Here is a 20,376-nt window from a genome sequence, read left to right as displayed (position 1 = left end):
ATTGCATATTGACATGACATTTTGTGTACAGGAAGTCAAACTTTGTGCAAATAAATATTTTGAAGCTATATTGTCATGTTGATTGACATTTTGTAGCTAAAGTATGGTGCGCCAAAAGCGTCATAATTGCGATTGTGAACATGGTCAAGATTTTGTGCACTTTGCGTAAAAGTAGGTCAGGTTGAAATAATGTGTGACTTTTGATAAGTAGTTGCATAATTTACCAAATGTATGCATGCTTATTGCTTAATCATATTTTGGTTTAGGCTAAATACTTTAAATTAATTTTTTTGATTGCTTGGTAAATGGCTTGTAGAAGCGCAATTCCAGCTTGCTTTTCTCTTTATTTTCCAACACTGTTTCATTTCACCCCTACATTTCTCCTTGCATGCCTTTCCCTTTATACTTTTCTTCATTCTAATTTCGCTTTAACTCTCCCAGCTGTATGTACAGATGGCAATTCCATCAGCCCACCTGTCCATAATCGCCACTTTGCTTGCAACTCAACCCCACCTCCTAGCTGGTACCAGGCGGATAACTCGGGCTTTGCGGCCAGATTAAACAGACGTGGCTCTGGGTATGGGAAGGAAAACCCTAGTTCAAACCAACAAGGGTTCCCCCTTGTTTATGTGTGTAAGGACACACTGATAACAGCTTGTTTATATCTACCACAGTGTCCAGGGGGGGGGGCAGCCTATCTGGATTCCCCTAACCAAGTTGTATTTTTCAAGTACATCATCCAGGCATAGGTTATTGCGACGGGCTAGTGTCCCATCCAATGTAAAAAGCCTTTTCACTACGAAACCTGACAAAAGAGAAACTACCAAAACTCGTACCGAAAAGCCACCTCAGACTAAACCAGTCCATATGAAGGGTAGTGGTGAAAGCCCTTTCAGGGAAGCCATTAACTTGATGAGAGGGAGGAAGACTAGGTACAATCCAAAAGAAACAACATCAATGAACATCACAAAAACCAAACTCAAGATAGGAAACTGGAACGTTCAGGGCCTCAACGCCCAGGGAAAGATTGATGTGCTGATTGATGAATGTGATAGACATAAGTTGGACTTGGTCGCCTTAACAGAACTGCACTGGCCTGGCCAAGGAAGAAGCCGACACGGAAATTAGGAAATCATACATTCCGGTCCAGACACCAGCAGAAGAGAGAAAACAGTCGGTCTTTTGTTATCCCATACAGCTGCAAAATCCCTGCTGTCATATGAATGCATTTCTGATAGGCTGCTCATAGCAAGATTCAACTGCAAGCATGTGAAACTTACCATAGTAGTATGCTATGCTCCAACAGTGAAACCCGTCCTGGTGATGTTGCAAATAAGGATACCTTCTACAACCAACTGGATGATGTGGTATCCAATATCCCCAAGCATGACATTCAAATTGTAGTTGGTGACATGAATGCCCAACTAGGAGATGATGTGAGCACATGGAAACCTGCGCTTGGCTGCCATGCTGTAGGGGCCCTTAATGACAATGGCATCAGACTTCTGACTTTCTGCCTCGCACATGACCTTGTTGTTGGCTCTTCACTTTTCCCCCACAAGAACATCCACAAGCTGACATGGAACTCTCCAGATGGTAAAACAGTGAACCAGATTGACCACACCTTGGTTAACAGAAAATGGAGAAACTCGCTAAAAGATGTTAGAGTGTATAGAGGGGCGGATGTTGGCAGCGACCACAATCTTGCAATTACGACCATTGGCTTATCTCTAGCAGTCCTAAAACAACAGAAGAAGCAGCTGAAGTTCAATTCCTCAAATCTGTTGAACAGAGACATACTTGCAAGCTTTAATGGTACCATCGGCGGCAAATTCAACATCCTTGCTGAATTGGACGACACCTTGGATACCGTAGAGGGAAACAGGAAGAGTGGATATCATCTGAATGTAGGGATTTGATATCAAAGAGAAAGAGGGCCAAGCCATCTCTTGGCAGTGACTATCGTGAGCTCAATAGGCAAACAAGAGCAAGCCTAAGGAATGACAAGAAATCCTGGTACAGTAAGATTGCTGATGACATTGAGTGTGCTGCCAGAAGTAATAACATGAGAGAAGTATACCACAAGAAGAACACTTTAATTGGAAAATCCTCCAGGAAAGCATCACAGATAAGAGATGTCAATGGCAACATCATCAAGGACGAAGCTGCACCACTTCAGAGATGGTCTGAATACTTTGAAGGTCTGCTGAGTGCTAAAGATCCTGAAGAAACCATAGATTTCTCTGTCTATGCAGAAGAACTAACCATCAATATGGAGCCACCAGATAGGGAGGAGGTTAATAAAGCCCTCGGTCTTCTGAAGCGCAACAAAGCTCCAGGAGTAGACAACATCACTCCCGAAATCCTAAAGGATGGCGGAGATGCCATCAGAGAATGGTTGCTCCGTATATGCCAGCATGTATGGAAGAATGAGGTTACACCAGCAGAGTGGGGTAAAGGCATTATATTACCCTTGCCAAAGAAGGGAGACCTTACCTACTGCAATAACAATCGAGGCATCACCCTCATTGACATCGCCGGGAAAGTCTTCTCCACCATTCTGCTCCAGAGAGTTAAGGATGAATTGGACCTGAGAATGAGAGACAACCAGGCAGGCTTCAGAAGAGGCCGTTCTTGTCAAGACCAAATCTTCAGCCTAAACCAGATCATTGAGAAGTGCCTGCACCAGCAGCTACCATGCATCATCAATTTCATCGACTTCAAGGCCGCTTTCGACTCAGTGCACAGATCCTCCATTTGGGAAATCCTCCGCATCTACCGAATCCCTTCCAAGATAATTAACATCATTAGGAATTCATATCGGGACAAAACCTGTGCAGTAAAAGCAGAAGGTTCCCTTTCCAGCTGGTTTAAGATCATCACTGGAGTCCGACAGGGTGATATCTGGTCTCCATTATTCTTTGGCTAGGCCATTGACTTCATCATGAAGAGGGCAGTTGATGAAAACAACAGAGGATTAATCCTGCTGCCAAGGAGGAGCTCAAGATACCCAGAATAAAAGTTGGCCGACCTGGATTATGCTGATGATATAGCTCTCTTTGAAGAGACTGATACCAAGATGGCGGAGACAACTGAAGCCATCCGTGTTACTGCCAGCAAATTAGGACTCCAGATGAGCTATAAGAAGACAGAGATCATGTCCATCGGCCGAGCGAGTGTTACAAAACCAGCTGTCCCTCTAGGCAAAGAAGGTCTCATTACAGTAGTTGACCACTTCAAGTATCTTGGTGCTTACTGCAGTGCTGATGGGTCTAATACCAAAGAGCTTAACAACAGAATTTGCAGAGCCACAGGAGCCTTCAGAGAGCTGGACAAAGTGTGGAAGGATCGTAACATCAACCTGGAGACCAAGCTGAAGTTCTACAATGCTTGTGTACTTTCCATACTCCTCTATGCTGCTGAGTGCTGGACACTCACAGAGAGGGATGAGGCTAGACTGGATGCTTTTGACATGCGCTGTCAACGCAAAATCCTTCGTGTGATATGGTCACAACATATACCTAATAGCCATATAAGATCTAAGACCAAACAGCCCCAACTCACATCAGTCATCAGGAAACGCCGCCTACAGTGGTTTGGACATCTACAGCGAATGGATAAAGATCGCATCCCCAAGAGGCTCTACCTTTGGAAGCCAACCCATGGGAGACGCAGACCGGGTCGTCCAAAGACATCGTGGAGAGACGTCATCCACAGAGACATCTCGAGGCTGGACCTGGGATGGACTGTAAAGGAGGCTGAGGTTGCAGCTATGGATCGTAGGATTTGGAAGCATCTCTTGAGCCAGGCAGCAGGTGCAGAAATGCATGACGCTGACTGGTAGGTAGGTAGGTAAAATTAATAGTGCACCATTTTGATTCAAGATTTATGGGCCTACAAAAATATGTGTTGATAAAAATGTGTATTCATGCTTTGTAAATAACTTTTGTACAAGTAGGATACAAGTATGCTGTGTGCTTTGGCAAAACACTTTGGTAAATTCAATTGTGTATTTATAACTTGGTTATGGCAAGCCATTGTTGACAAAATTAGCATTGAAATTGATGACTGGTGTGTGTGACAAAAATAGATCATTAAAAATGTGATAAATGATGCAGCCATTGTTGGAATAGTGTACAAGTATGTGTTGTAATCTGTCAAGTTGAGCATTGGATAAAATTACATGGGATTTGTGTACCAACTCAGAAATGTGTGTTGATGAGTAAACAGTTGTGTTCAATTAAGCCCATGCAGACTCCTCGTGCACTTTGTAGTCTGTAGTGGCCCTAATGTGTCATTGTATAAAAAGCCTGTTTTGGTGTATAAAAAGATTGTCTTTCAAGTGGAAATCTGCGCAGTGGTGCAGAATGTGTTGATGTGGCTCCCAGCATCAACTCCCGAAGGTTGTGCGCAACATAGATTTCCATGAGGACATTCGTATTTAAATGTGTGTTCAGTGTGTAGGCGTAATATGGTTTCAAAAAATACTGCTCGCAGTGTGCATTCATAATGTCATTTTTGTGAAATAAATGTAAAATGTAATATTAATGTTGGCAATTGCGCTTTTGTGATTTATGCATTAAGGAGAGAGATTTTAGTGAGAGTTTAGAGACGCGAAGGTTTGAGGCGCTCAAATTGCGAGTTAACATTTGTGTACAATGATAGAGTCGTGTATTGCATGGGATTGTGGATTAAAACAGTTATCGCGGGTACGGATTTAATAATGAAAATGGTTTGATTCATGTGTTCGGCAAACTTTCGGGTCATGTGACCATTAAAATGATTCAACCTACGTGTTTTAATTAACTTTCAGGTGTGACATTAAACATGGTTCGACCCACTAATTTTTGCCAACTTTCGGGTGAGACCATTAAAATAGTTTAGGCCCAGGTGTTGCGGGTAAAATTATTAAAGGAAAGAAGGTGATGACGTTTCGCAACAAGGGTTTCGGGCGAGAAAATTGGGAAACGAGAAGTACAGTTGTAGTAGAGACATTAAGGTTCAGGAGTAAGGTAAAAATCAATGGTTGTGAGCTTTGGCATTTCAAATAGTTTGTGCATTTCAAATAGTTTGTGCATGAAGTTAATAGTTTAAATATAGAAGATATGTATTCTCTTGAACTATTTATGTACAAGAATTCCATACATGAGCTACCTAATTCATTTAATGAGTATTTTACAAAACGTTCTGACATCCATGACTACCCGACAAGACGAAATAATGATCTCCAGATAACAAAAAATAAAAGAGTTTTTTCCGACCATTCCATTCGAACGAGCGGGCCCATACTTTGGAACTCCCTAGATAAAAAAAAATTAAAAACTCAAAGTCTATCAAACATTTCCGTAAACAGCTCAAACAAAATCTTATGTCTAAGTATAATTAGGCCATTCTCGAGCACTGTATTTTGTCATGTCTGTTAGTCATTTTTATTTATATTTGTTGATTTCATGTTTTGTTTTTTTCGTAAGGGTAAGGCAATTCTCAGGCCTTATTGGCCTTCCTGCCTTCTCCGCCATATTGTGTTTCTTTTGTACTTTATTGTAATTGATATATTTTTGATGTATTTGTATATTTTTATATATGGAAATAAACGAATGAATGAATGAATGAATAGTGCAGTGACCTTTGTTTATGTCTTTACTTGTGTCAGGTGCTTTGATGAACACTATAAGTATTCTTTGTAATGTAAATTGTGAAACCTTATGTAAAATGATGTAATGTGTTAAAACAACATAAAGTATGGCAGGCCATTTGCGTCATAACGCAGCAGATAAAAATACACTGTTGCTAATTGTTTAATTAAACAGCTGTGCATTTTAAAATCAAATCATTCCTTTCAGTCAGGTATGGTAAGCCATTTGTGACATAAACTGTTATTCATGTAGTAGAGTAAGATGCATTTTGTAGAGTAAAAACTTTAATAAAACTTGTAAACAAATAATAATTTTCATTGTTGTATTTATATAAGCCTGACCGGGATTCCTTTGACGGATACCGCGTTGTGTTCTGCCACACCAACTTACCCTGATGGTGGCAGTATTTCTGTTCGCATAAATCTGCGCTTTAGAAACCAGCCTTCGCTATACTTTTATATTTTCCCCTAAAAGGAGGGGTGGCGCTGCTCCAAAAATTGTGGCAAATCCGCTCGGCCATCAAACAAAATAGGGTCAGCCAGCGCGCACCCCCGTTCTTTTCACAATATGTATATTATAGGGGCAAGGACTACAACTACGGCACTGAAAATTTTATTTCAGCACAGACTACAGTTGTGGACCCAGCAAACACAAAAACGTTTTAAATGAGTTATATTTTGGCTTTTGGTTTAGGTAAAAACGTTTTAATAACATTAAAATGTCGGGTTATATAAAGGTCATGATAACGTTTTAAAACGTTTTGTATGAAAACACACTACAACAATATTTTGAAATGTTTTCAAAAAAGGTTATTGTAACCTATTTTTGCAAACATTTTTGCCAAATATTGTGTCAATACTTAAATAACATTATGTTAAAATATTTGAATCCAGCAAACACAGAAATGTTCTTAAAATGTTTTTTTCAAAACCTTTTAATAACATTTAAATGTCGGGTTATATAAAGGTCATGAAAACGTTTTTAAAACGTTATTGAAAATATTTTGGCCAAACATTTTTCGCAAAATATTTTTTCAACCCCAAAATAACATTCTGTTTAGAATGTTTTGTATCAAGTTTTCAAGAATGTTTTTGGAATGTTATTAAAACGTTTTTATACCCTTTATATAACCCGACGTTTAAACGCTTTCTGTAAAACATTTTTGTTTGCTGAGCAGTAAATTATCACAAAATGTTTTTTAAGGTTATGAAAACGTTTTATACTCTTAATATACCCTTTATATAACCCGACATTTAAACGTTTTCTGACAACCTTTTGTAACCTTTTGCGAATGATGTCGAAAACGTTTTGTGTTTGCTGGGGAGTTACAGTCAAAAATGAGGAAAAACCAATATTTTGAGTCACTGAAATTCCAGTGTAGTAACTGGATTCCTTGCCCCTATAATATACATAACTTTTGTTACCAGTGTTTTATTAGTTTTTGAGAAAAAAGCAAAAATAGTCACAAATTTATAAAGGGGTGTAGATATAACACTTTGCGGCACTTTGTTTGTTTGTTTTTTCTTTTAGTTTTTAAATTTGATGCTGTTTGAGTTGTTGTCTCGAAAAAAGGGGGGATGGTGGGTAATTAGTTCTTGTGACGTGTTTATGTAGGTTTCCTGAATTGTGATAAAATAACAAATGTCCATCAACCACTGTATAAAATACACCTTTATCAAGCGTCATGAATTTGTAACTTTTCAATCGCTCCAAATTTAACATAATATTATTCAGTTATTATCTTCACTTCCAACATATCTCATCGCCGATCATTGCAAGGTGGTCAATATAAAAAACGCCCTAAAGCAATAATTGTTAGTGTAAATCCTACACATTTGTTTTCTTTTTAATGTGCAGTTAGACGTGTCTACCGGTTTAATTTATGCATTAGAATGTTATAAATTAGTACGGAACGGCCAAACACTGCTCTACTTGAATTCCATTTTGTTGTGTACGATTTTTTACGATTTTCAAGCAAATAAAAGAAACCATCTTTGAATTTACGTAACTCCCCTTTTAACACGTAGTTTGCGTCGATTTAAATATATGGTCTGTACAAACATAATTTTATAATGTTGATAGTCGTAATGTAATGTACTTCAACTTTTTGCTTTGAATTTAAATATTTCCTTGTTTTACAGCTAATCTGGGTGTGGTGCAGAGCCACCTTTGCGTTCTGGAAAAAAGACCAGATCCTTCGAGAGACGGTGCTTTGAGATGGTCTCTACCTTTTGCAGAAATATGTTTTTGTCAACGTGTGGTAGCACCTGTATTCTTGAATGCTAAAACTTGTCCAAGAAGGGAATATAAAGATGGTGATCTGTGGTATGCTGATGACCCACATCCACTTGATCACCTCTTGAACCGCACATATTGTGGTAAGAAGCTTGGGTGTTAAATAACATTATGTTCAAATATTTGCAGCTCATCTGCCTGTGGTGCAGAGCCACCTTTGTGTTCTGGAACAAAGACCGGATCCATCAAGTGGCGGTGCCTTGAGATGGTCTCTACCATTTGCAGAAATATGTCTTTGTCAAGGCGTGGTAGCACCTGTACATGCCAAAACATGTCAAAGAAATGATGTCCAGTATGAAGAAGGTGATCTGTGGTTCGTTGATGACCCACATCTACTCACCATTCGACATAATTGGGAAAATGATTGGATACTTGATGACCTCTTGGATCGCACTACATATTGTAGTAAGAGCTTTGTATACTAAAAAGTTGAAAAATAAAATCCCAAAAAAAGCAATAGAAATAATAAATAAAAAAATGACTATGAACGGTTTGATAAGTGACCACCCATTTATTCCATTTTACATTCACATAAAATTTGGAAACTTTAAAATATCAAGAATGCTATTGTGATAAGTCAAAGTACTTAATATAAACGGTTGTATAACACACATTACTGAAAAGATGACCAAAGTCTTATCACCAGTTGCATCTTTTTTTCTTATTTTATACAGAGTGTAATTTGGGTACTGATAACTGTGACGCCAATGCTGCTTGCACAAATACCGTCGGCTCCTTTACATGTGAATGTAATGCCGGTTACAGTGGAGATGGTGTAACATGCACAGGTTAGTTCATACTGTTTTGCTTATCGCCATTTTATTCATTTCGAATAACTGTCACCTAAACGAGAGTCCAAATACTTTTTTTTAGTGGACTTACGGTCTTCTTGCGCTCAGGTATTCATGTATAGTTCAGAATAAATTAGGTTGTTGAACAGCATGGATGACTGTAACTAACGAGTTTCTTTTTGGTGTAATTAGATATAGTCCTTTTACTCGTTATTTGCTTTAACTCCAACAGTGGACTTCGGGTATATATATAAATGCGCATATATAAATGCGCACGTGACATCTACAAGTCGCCATACCGTGTTCAACGATGTAAGGTACCCGGATGTGCACAAATTCCACACTCAAAAGTATAGGCGAAAATGACAGGTTACAAGGAAAATTGGCTTTGCAAAATAGTGGCATTGATTGCAAAGGGCAAAATAATTTGACCCGAAACATAAACTCTTTATTTGGATTTTCCATTACGGAAAAAAACAAATTATGACGGAAAAGCTAGATATAGCTGATTTAAAAAGTTATATTTCATTATTTCCGTGCTAAATGGGCGTGGCAATTGGCCATATTGATGACGAAATGTGATTCTTACTGGCATTAAGGTCAGAACTGGGTACCTGCCGATGATGTTATTTGATAATGTTTGCACGTAGGGAACTTAGTGGGCTGTCATTTTCTTCGGAAGGAAGGGGTCATGGATTTATTTATTTGGGAGTCAAGATAAGTACCCCCCCCCCCCGTAGTGCCGCCAATGAACATAACTCTGACCCTAATTTTAACTCTAATTATAACGTAAATTGAGGAAACTATAACTTTAGCCCTTTTCGGTATAATGACCCGCTCAAACTAATAGGCTAGATGTCCCCGCCCGACCTCCTCAATTCTAACTTACTCATTCGCTCGCAAATTGACAAAAAAAAACAAATTCAAAATGTGTTTTTAAGCACCTTTTTGTGTCCCCATGCTAAATCGGTAATCTGTATGCCCTTTGTCACCCTTTGACGTACAATTTAGAGTATAAACACGTAGATGACTGTACATGATCTAATCATCCCGGCTGGAAGATTCGTATACTATACATCACGCTCATACGTTATATGACAATATGACGTACAATCACGTATGTGATGCATGGTTGGAGATTTATTCAGCTAGTAAGTTAGATCTAGATCATACACATTATTGTCATGGTATATTGTAATTGTATACGTCAATTTTTTTCAGTTTGATTCAACCGGCTTATAAAGTTTTACTTTACACGGAAGGGGAAAGTTAGCAAAAAAAAACAATTAATTTATGAGTGTAAAAGGGGGAGGGTTGGTTTTGGGGGAAGGGGGGGGGGGACAAATAATATTTAAGTATTAAGTAAGGCGAGAAAGAGAGAAACCCTGTTCTACGGGCGAACGGACCTTTCCAGTAGGGTCGGTCGGTCGGTTGGTATTTAAATTTTTTTTTTTAATAACCCAAAAATCACAAAAATCTGTAAATAAATTTCAATTTGAGAAAATACAAAAAAAATAGAACAGGGTTTTCGTTTTTCGTCGAATAAATAAATAAATAAATAAATAAATAAATAAATAAATAAATAAATAAATAAATAAATAAATAAATAAATAAATAAATAAATAAATAAATAAAAATAAATAAATATAAATAAATAAATAAACATTAGTTATGTTTGTACATGGGGGTGCTGTGCAATAATCATGATCCTTTGATATCCATGATTTATCCTTGCAAATTTATAGCATCGAACCTCCAGCCAATGTTCCTTGCCAGTGCTAGCCACGAAACAAGGTCACAACTGTAGCCACTCCTTCAATGATCGCCATTTCAGTGATTGACAGTGATGTAATGCAAATATGGCGCTAGCCGTCTGGTCACGTGCGCATTTATATATGCGCATTTATATATACAACCGAAGTCTACTGTCCAAGTCCATTAGAATATTCATCAAAGTTCTATTTCAATATTTCAGTTTGCAACGATTATCTGGGAATGGAAAATGGTGACATACCAGATGAGAATATTAATGCATCATCAGCGTGGAGCTCTATCAGCGCAGCCACAAAGGGGCGGCTGAATGGTTCAGGTTATTGGGAACCACATCTGTCTCAGACTGGACCAATGTGGATACAAGCTGATATAGGTAATCGCATTTCACCATGCAGAATTGGTAGCATTTCCTATCGAAATTAATTTTAAGCTTCATTTGCATAGACCTCTGAAAAATAAATGAAACAAAAACGGCTAACCAGAACATGTATAAAGGATTCCAATCACCAGGTCTACTGATCAATTTTTCAGATACGATTACTTATCCTTCTTCATGTTCTTGTAATAATAGCCTGTTAAGTATCAACTCCGTATCTTAAAAGCAACTTAACTTACGAGCGCAAGATGTCAGGGGTGTAAACAGTAGCAACCGTCAAAATATCGCACAAGGATATTTGAACACAAGCACACGTCCTTTGCTTTCATTGTTTTTCTGTATTACTTTTTTCTCTTATTTTTTCATAATTGCACAATAGAAACATTGAAAATTAAATACTGAACACTGAAAATAAATCAGTTTGACAGCTTTTGACTCTTGGTGGTAACAAAATACAAGAAGATGATCATTAGAGAAGAAAACAGTTTGGTGAATGTGTTTCTGCACGCTGCATCTCCTGTCATCAACATAGTGAAATTGATAACTATTTTTTGTATTTAGGCTTTGATTGGGTTTTGTGGAGTTGAAGTAGCTGCTGTTTTATACACTGTAAGAATATTGTACATTTCTTACTGAACCTTTGAAATAACACTGAATAAGTTTTATTCTCCGTTGATCAGAATAAAATACTCTATCTGTCGTGCTACGGCTGGACCTACTCAAATACCCCGCCGCAAATATACGGTGGCTGAGACGCCTCGGCGCACCGGTCGTATATTAAGTGAACGTTTTGCATTGTATCACGTAAACAGCTTCCTCAAGAATACGCAAGTTGTGAACTTGACATTCAACTTAGATTCATTTCAAACATCTACATGTGATCTCTTTTGGAGACACAAACCAACTTTGCTCAAAACACATTATTCGTATTGCAACAATCCGTATTAATACACGGACAATTAATTTGAAGAAATGCTCAAAGGCACATCTCTTTTCGTTAGGATACAGAGAATCACATTTTGACCTATGTACTGTTTTTGAGTTACAATTGAGAAAGAAAAAAATGTCAGTAGCTTAACAAATACTAATTTTTTCATCAGGTTACCAGACATATGTATCTGGTGTTATAACCCAGGGTGATGGAGGTGCTGATTTATACCCTGACTGGGTGACATCATTCAAAGTGTCAACATTCCTGACTGCTGGTGCCAATGAGACGTTTGTTGAAGATCAAAATGGAACCGCGATTGTAAGTACTGACTGTAAAAAGTGTGTAATATATGCTCATAGACACGCAGATCACCCAATCGTTGTGATGTACTTTTTGTTACTCACTGAAATCACATTCTCTCTCCTGTAGATATTTTGGCCGGGCAACGTTGACGCCTTCGACGAGGTAACCACAACTTTTTCAGATCCAGTATATGCCCGAATTGTACGCATCATCTGTCTGAGGGTATCTAGAGATTTTTACCAACTGAGATTCGAAATATTAGGATGTAAAAAATCCTAGATATATCATATGTGACTCAACGTGACGGAATGAGGTGGATGTCGGTAAATGTAAATGTGGCAGATGACAACATATTCGTGGAGAATCATGGATCTTGTTCGATATTTGCATCGACCGTCGATCATGCGTCGATGCTTGTTATTAATTGTTTGACAACTAATTAATCAGAATTAATGCTAAAGTTATATTGGACAATATCAACGCAGGAAAAGATTCATATGTTATCACAATAATTAATAATAGTCAATTAATTGTTTTCATAAATGATCGACCAAGCATCGATAGTCGGTCGAAAGATCGAACTAATTTGTTTCTATTTACTAAGGCTACCGTTAACAATCTGCAAGGTAAATGATGAAGCTGGTATTTTAGGGGTCTCCCCGTCAGTCCGAAACACCGTCAGTCCGAAACACTACTAAATAAACCAAAGTTAAAAGGTACGACATTTTCATGTTCATGTCGTACCTTTTAACTTTGGTTTATTTAGTATTATTTAGTTCCCGTATCAATTTTCTTTGTAGTTGAGTTGCCTGATGAAGACATAGTCGAAAGCTAGCAATTATCAATATCAATAAAGTTACTGCTACGTCCGTCATATCACATTTCTCCCGTGCAATAATAAATAAATATATATAATTAAATAATTAATTAATTATACCGCCCTCCTTTTATGTTGCGCCCCACAAGCCGCACCCTTGTATGTGTCACCCAACAAGCCAATAGTGTTCTCTCTTCTCTTGTCATGATTTAATGTCTGTAAAATAAAAATAAATAAATAAATAAATAAATAAATAAGTCAATAAATAAATAAATAATTAAATAAATAAATAAATAAATAAATAAATAAATAAATAAATAAATAAATAAATAAATAAATAAATAAGTCAATAAATAAGTCAATAAATAAATAAATATATAAATAAATAAATATATCAATAAATAAAAAATAAAAAAAATATTATTATTGTACTAATGAAATTAGCACATAGCAATACAAATCTGTTTCGTCTAGATGGTTTGACCCATCCACACTCGTCAGTTGCAATGTGGAAAATGACTGAGAAAAAATTATGTCCTGAGTTTTGATGCGCGCGCAAGAGGAATTAACGCAACCGCGTATCTTAAAGTTGCGCAACACAATACGCGTCTTAAGTGCGTATCCATGTCTGGGCCTACTTATTGCTAAACATGTTTAAAGAGCAACTATTTATAGTTACACAGTAAGTGTTTTTTCTATGCCTGCAGCCACTTGCTAGTTCGTTTCTGTGGTTCAAGGTTGACATTTGTGGTTTAGTTATAATATAGTATTTCTCAGTAATGCTCCTATATTTTATAGTTGAGCACTGTATCTAGTGATGGTTTCATTGTAATTTCTTACTAAAAATAAAATATTAAATAATTAATTACAGTTACTGCTACGTCCATCATATCACATTTCTCCCGTGCAATAAATAAATAAATATAATTAATTAATTAAATAATAATTAATTAATTAATTAATTAATTAATTAATTAATTAATTAATTAATTAATTAATTAATTAATTAATTAATTAATTAATTATTAATTAATTAATTAATTAATTAATTAAGTAATTAATTAATTAATTAATTGTACCGCCCTCCTTTTATGTTTCGCCCCAAAAGCCGCACCCTTGTATGTGTCACCCCACAAGCCAATAGTGCTCTCTCTCTCTCTCTCTCCTCTATTTTTGACTGATTACACGACATCCTACTTAAATAAAACTTCTTTCTTCTTTCTCTTTTATTCTTTCCTTCTTTTCTTTCCTTCTTTTTTTCTTTCCTTCTTTTCCCTTTTCCTTTTCTTTTTCCTTGTTTTTTTTTTCTTCTTTTTTTTTGGCCGCCCCATTTTTTACCCCGGGGGGTTGGCGCCCGAAAGCATCCCCCCCCCAAAAAAAAATAAGCGCATGAAATACACATACCTAGGACAAGAGATTTGGCCTGAAGGGAACCCGTCGCAGGAAATAAAGAGAAGAACACAAGCAGGATGGGCAGCTTTCAGCAGATACAATGACATGCAACAGACAAAATCATGCCAAATTGAAGCTTTTCAATAAATGAATCTTACCTGCCATAACATATGGAAGTGAAACTTGGACATTAAACAAATATATGGAAAGGAAACTTCAGACTACACAAAGAAGTATGAGAAGGACGAGAAGACAAGACAACAGTAAAAAAGAATTAAAGGCCCATTCAGTGATTTGCTACTCCGGACAATCGTAAAAATCACCAAAATTCAAATGTTGGTACCTTTGTCATTGTAATAGATGCACTGGCATAACCTGCTAGTGGTTCAGCCGAAAGGCATGTATTTAAGACAAAACAAGAAATTTTACATGAATCTATAATTTACATACTGACAGTATATAAAGTAGCTACATGTATTTGAATGGGGCTTCAACTTCGTCAATACCGATGTTTTATTCGGTTTTTTTCCAAAATTTTTCATTTCGGAAATACCAAATGACAATTTGAATGACGTCACCCTTTACTTTCAAGCAATTTATAAACAATTTTATTTTTTTACACTTGCGCTGGAACACTGAATGGGTCTTTAAATGGAGGTGGGCTGGGCATCTGAGCAGAATAACACATGGATGATGGAGTCAGCTCACAACAGAGTGGCAACCGTTATATGGAGCAAGAAAAGGAGGAAGACCTCGAGCTAGATGGAGAGATGAGCTTGTCAGTATACTTGGGAACAGCAGCCTGGACAGGAATTGCAGGAGTCAGAAGAAATTGGAAAAATTTGAGAGAGGACTTTGCCCAGCAGTGGGATGATATGGGCTGCTACTGCTGCTGCTGATGATGACTAGTAAAATTTTCACTATACAATTTAAAGTTTCCAGGATTTCGGGTGATTTTAAAAGGGATTGTGACGACTGAATACCTTTAACAAGTTCATAAAAAACAAACAATAATTTTGTTGTTGATTAAATTAAGGTAGTCTTAAGTAATATTCATACTTACCTATTGTGAGGTATGCCGTCTCCTAGTTACCAGACATCTAGACTATGCCATAGTCGAATTTTGTTTAAAAAATATGTTATTATTAATCATGATGAACGCATTCCGTTGAACTCATTATACTGATGTTTATTAGAATTAAAGTGTTCAATAGTAAAATGGTCATAAAGAGTTTATGTATTTGGATGATTAGTAACAATAGAAGTTATATATATTGAATGTAACATATCGTCGGGTGTATTACATAGTGACGGATGTTGATTTTTGTCATTTTTATGAAAATTGGCCAATGTATTTTAAATAGTGAGTAGTATAATATTACCAAGATTTGAAGCCCAAGTTTGCATAATTAATTAGTTAATTAATTGATATTGATATAATACATTACCCGACGTTTTACATAGTGACGTATCTAAACATCCGTCACTATGTAAAACGCCGTTTACTCGGAAAAACAACTAAATTGTATGGCGTATCTGTCACATCCGTCACTATGTAAAAACATTATTTTTCAATTTGAACGTACGCAATTCAATATTGTTCATTGAAACCTACATGATTTCTTGACGGATGTTGATAACTGGGTATAAACCAAAAACGTTTACGTAGAGCAGATATTCAAGGGATCATTATTTTAGTAAAATATCACTTTTAATAAATTTTTAATGGTTCGAGTTGATTCGACAATTATTTAGAGACATTATTTCAAAGCTTTACAATATAAAAGGGATGATTAAGTAATAAAAAATGAAAATATGATCCTTTTTAATGAGTAGGTTATTGAAAGATGATCAAAATATGTTCAGAGGCGTTTAGAGGTGGCTCCAAATTGACAGATAATACAGTGTAAATTGGTAAAAACTGAATACAATCATTGGCGTTTTGTATAAAGAAGTTACAGCTTGTGTGATTAGCTATATCAGAGAAGATGAGAAAAGAGGAGATCGCTCGAACATATAATCCGATTACCCACAGTTAACCTCCATTCAATTTTATTTGTTTGGGGTACTTAAGGCTAGCTTCAGACTCCATATTGTACGTACAATATTGTATGTACAATACTTTTCGTGACGTCAAAAATTATTGCACGTGCAATAAATATACGTGCCACGACTAGTTGAATCAGATTAAATAACGCGCTATAACCCTGACGGTTCATTGTTTGCTAAATCCAAGCGAGGACACCAGAAAATCTATGCAAGATAAATTTCTACTGCTGCTGATGAAAAATCCTAGAGTGCGTTTGGAGGTTTTTTCTGCACTTTACCAGTAGGCCTAATAAATAAAGATTTAGGGTGAATGTTTTTAATCACTGCTCATCTGATCCACTTTCCCAGGAAACTAAATACCGATACTCCTTAGTTTTTCCCTGACTTTCCAGACATAATTATGAGTAAACATCAAATTTAATGTTTACAAAACAATAAAATATATATACATTCGTTTGCATTTTGTACATAAATAGTAATATTAATAATGTACAAACATTAAAAAAGGGGGCCTAAGAGTATGTCTATTTTTAATCATATACTAATTCCGCCATGCCCAAACATATTTTATATAATATGAAATCGTGTAATGGCACCCAAATTCCAATCAAAAATAAAAACAAATTTGTTATCAAATACACTAGGCCTATGTTGTATTACAGGAATTTAATAGATGGTGCATTTTAATAAATAAATAGATTAACACGGGTAATGGACGATAAATATTTGGCAATACCGGATTTACCACAGAGCCAGTGGATAAAGAAATTAATTACAATTAAAACAAATTAAATGAGAAAATGAAAGCAAGGACATTTTGGTGTTCAAAGTTCCGGTTCAAAATATTGTTTTAGAATGCGAAGGAGTCCTAAATGTTATCCTGGCCCAGGACACTGATTAATGTAAATTCGACCCATAGTTATTTTATCTACTTTTGCCACCATTCAACCTGTTCAATGTGATTTGTGCCTATTTTTAATACAATTCCGAAATCTGACGTATCGGTCCACAAACTATGATCCGAGACTATTTCCTATAATAGATATCGATTAGAGAATTACAGCATGAGGCTTTGAGGATGCCGTAATCCTCTTGACAATCAACCAATCAGAGAGACATATTTCAGAAATATGTCCGTATAGATGAAACTCTTTCAACTCTGATATATATATTTCAAGTAATCTCGTTTCACATTAACACGTTTATGGATGTATTGGGATGATCATAAGTAGGTCTATAACATACACTATCATAACATGCCTCAACGATATCAACATGTAAAAAGCTGTTGCAAATTCATAACACAACGTGTTATAATGTATAATGTTATATGCCAAAACTTTAAAAAACAATAAAAATATCAATCAAATCAAAACCAGAATAAATACATAGGCCTACAAATAATACTTAAGAAACTGACTAAATCAATATATGACTAAATGTCGGTATAAATGAATCGCTAAATCAATTAATCAATCAGTAATCAATCAATCAATCAACCAATCAATCAACCAATAAATAAATAAATAAATAAATAAATAAATAAATAAATAAATAAATAAATAAATAAATAAATAAATAAATAAATAAATAAATAAATAAATAAATAAATAAACAAATAGGCCTAAATAAATAAATCTATAAATAAATAAATAAAAACTGAATGTGCCATTTATATTATTATTACAATTTTAATATTATTAGTATTAATAGGCCTTTTAATATTAAGTACAGTTGAATACAATAAGACATAGAAAGATGTTCATCATTCCGTGCACGAACACTCACTAAATTTACCACTCTTAGAAATTTGGCAACTCCGTATCAATTAAGCAACCAATGATTGTAGCAAAATATATATTTTCCCGGTACATACTATTTATTGCACGTGTAATACTTTTGACGTCACGAAAAGTATTGTACATACAATATTGTACGTACAATACGGAGTCTGAAGCGCGCTTTAGTGGAGAAAATATTCCACACACGGAAGTACATCGTTAAATTCCCAATTTCGCAGTCAAATCATGCTTTTTTTCTTTAAAGAAAAATAATACTAACCAGGGTGACCATGATTTTTAAACGAGTGAAAAAGCATCATATATATCGCAACTCCCATTAAAAAAATCAAAAGTTTTGTTAAGTTATGGAAAGTCAAGCATAATTAATTTTCCAGTAAAATTAATATAAGGTCAAAGGAAAAGAAATTTAAATGATAAGCATTTGAATATTTGCGGCAGTTTACGGAAACTTAAAACTGGTGTAATCAGTAATTCAAACTCGTGGCAGTTTTTCCATATACTCCAGTTTTGTGTCCAAACGTGTCCAAAAATGCTATTTGGATCCAAAATGAGGGTCTTTTTCACAGGGATCTCGGGTCAACCTTAGCAGTCGGACATGCCAAACAATACAGAAATTATATTTTGCGGTCAACTGACGCAACAAATTGATATCCGGGCATGCGCCGTTTAGAGCTAGACAGTCGTGACTCGCAAAGCCACTTATCGTGTAAGTTGATCAATCGGATTAGATCATTATTTCCATTAATAGGCGGATGCACACATTATTTATTTGATGTGGGCAGCGAGCGACCTCCTCTTTTATCATCTTCCCTGGCTATATCATGAGAGTTAGAACTAGTAAGATCAGGAGTAAATACTCAAATACAATATGCCATGTATGTCGTGGGCACTCGTGACGAGTCGGTTTTATCATGAAAAAAGCGTTTAATAATAAGCGTAAAGAACCGACGGATGCTTTGAAGTCCTTCCTTGATCCGACTTTTATGCCAAAGACATAGTGACGGATGTGTGACGGATGTCCATAGATCAACACGAGAGACCAGATTAGCGTGCGCGATATTGGCGCAAGACATAGTGACGGATGTGTGACGGATGTTAGGGTGCAACGTTTTCACGTTTTTACATGTGATAGATGTTTCAAGATACTTTAGATACTAGTTTTTAAAATACAGCAACTTTTGGAGGATTTTACTTGTTAGTGTTCTGCTATGGTTGATCACAAATCGGCGTACTCTTTGATCGCGTCTAACTAAAAAAAAAATTTTCTGGCGAAGTTTAACATCCGTCATTGTGTAATACACCCGACGATATCTTGCATAATTATAATTGCTCACTTAATATTGAGCAATTCTGATTTTGGAATCTACTGATCGCGAAAGCCCGAGTGAAAAATCCGACTATGCACTTTGACTTTTAAGCAGAACTTTACCCCGGGACTTTGATCTCTAAAACACACTGTCAATCATACATGTTTATCAATTCAATTTAACCGCAAGTACCAAGCATGGTAGTAAGACGTGCTAAATGTACGTCCATACACACCACCGAGAGTTTAACTTTCGCGCCAGATCAAACGTGCTGTCTACTGAAGATACTAAAGATATAAACTAGCCGAGATCGGTTTTCTACAATTACACGAAATAGAATCATGGGTTTTTTGGGGTGAGGGAGAGGGAGAGGGAGTGTGTGTGAGGGGGGGATGTTGGGGTGTGTATGTGCGAACGGTATATTAAACATCATGTACTAATCTTTTTAGGGCATGTGACTATTATCATAGACCTGAATAAGTATTATGCCGATCGTTCCTTTCGAAACCGTTCCATATGAGAATCTCTCATTGGAATGTATAGGCATTATATATTAGTAAAGTATACAATGTAATCATTGAATAACAATTTTCTCTGATGTGAGTAACTTTTTGAGCCTTCGCGCGCTCCACGAGCTATTCTAGTCCATCAGCAACTGAGCCAGTTCGCCTTAAATTGGCTACTGAGCACAAGAAATTCGAAAACTTTTAAATTAAAATCGTGATGAGTTACGACAAAATTAGTTTGACAGGGGGCGGGGTGGTCAATTTAATAACTTTATCCTACACGACTGTTAAGCAGTCGGATGTCAGACATGATAGGCATACATCGTTAAGTGATAGAAAGTGTGACTTTAAAATATATACTAATTTTGGATACCTTCGGAGGAATTTTTTAAACAAGT

At 36.2% G+C, this 20,376-nt stretch overlaps 1 protein-coding gene across 1 annotated transcript; it reads left to right on the top strand.

The window, feature by feature from the left end:
• Nucleotides 1-1,289: 1,289 nt before the first annotated feature.
• On the top strand, nt 1,290-1,919 carry LOC140139284 (craniofacial development protein 2-like). Its single transcript, XM_072161065.1, has one exon. The coding sequence runs from the start codon at nt 1,290-1,292 to the stop codon at nt 1,917-1,919; it is 630 nt and encodes a 209-aa protein (XP_072017166.1).
• Nucleotides 1,920-20,376: the final 18,457 nt, after the last annotated feature.

The sequence above is a fragment of the Amphiura filiformis genome, chromosome 18, assembly GCF_039555335.1.
Source record: "Amphiura filiformis chromosome 18, Afil_fr2py, whole genome shotgun sequence".
NCBI classification, from domain to species: Eukaryota; Metazoa; Echinodermata; class Ophiuroidea; order Amphilepidida; family Amphiuridae; genus Amphiura; species Amphiura filiformis.
The sequence above is the reverse complement of the archived record's forward strand: the minus strand, read 5'-3'. Positions and strand labels throughout refer to the sequence as shown.

Excerpts from the sequence above, each read along its gene's own strand:
- LOC140139284 (XM_072161065.1), top strand. The coding sequence starts at position 1,290 with ATGCTATGCTCCAACAGTGAAACCCGTCCTGGTGATGTTGCAAATAAG.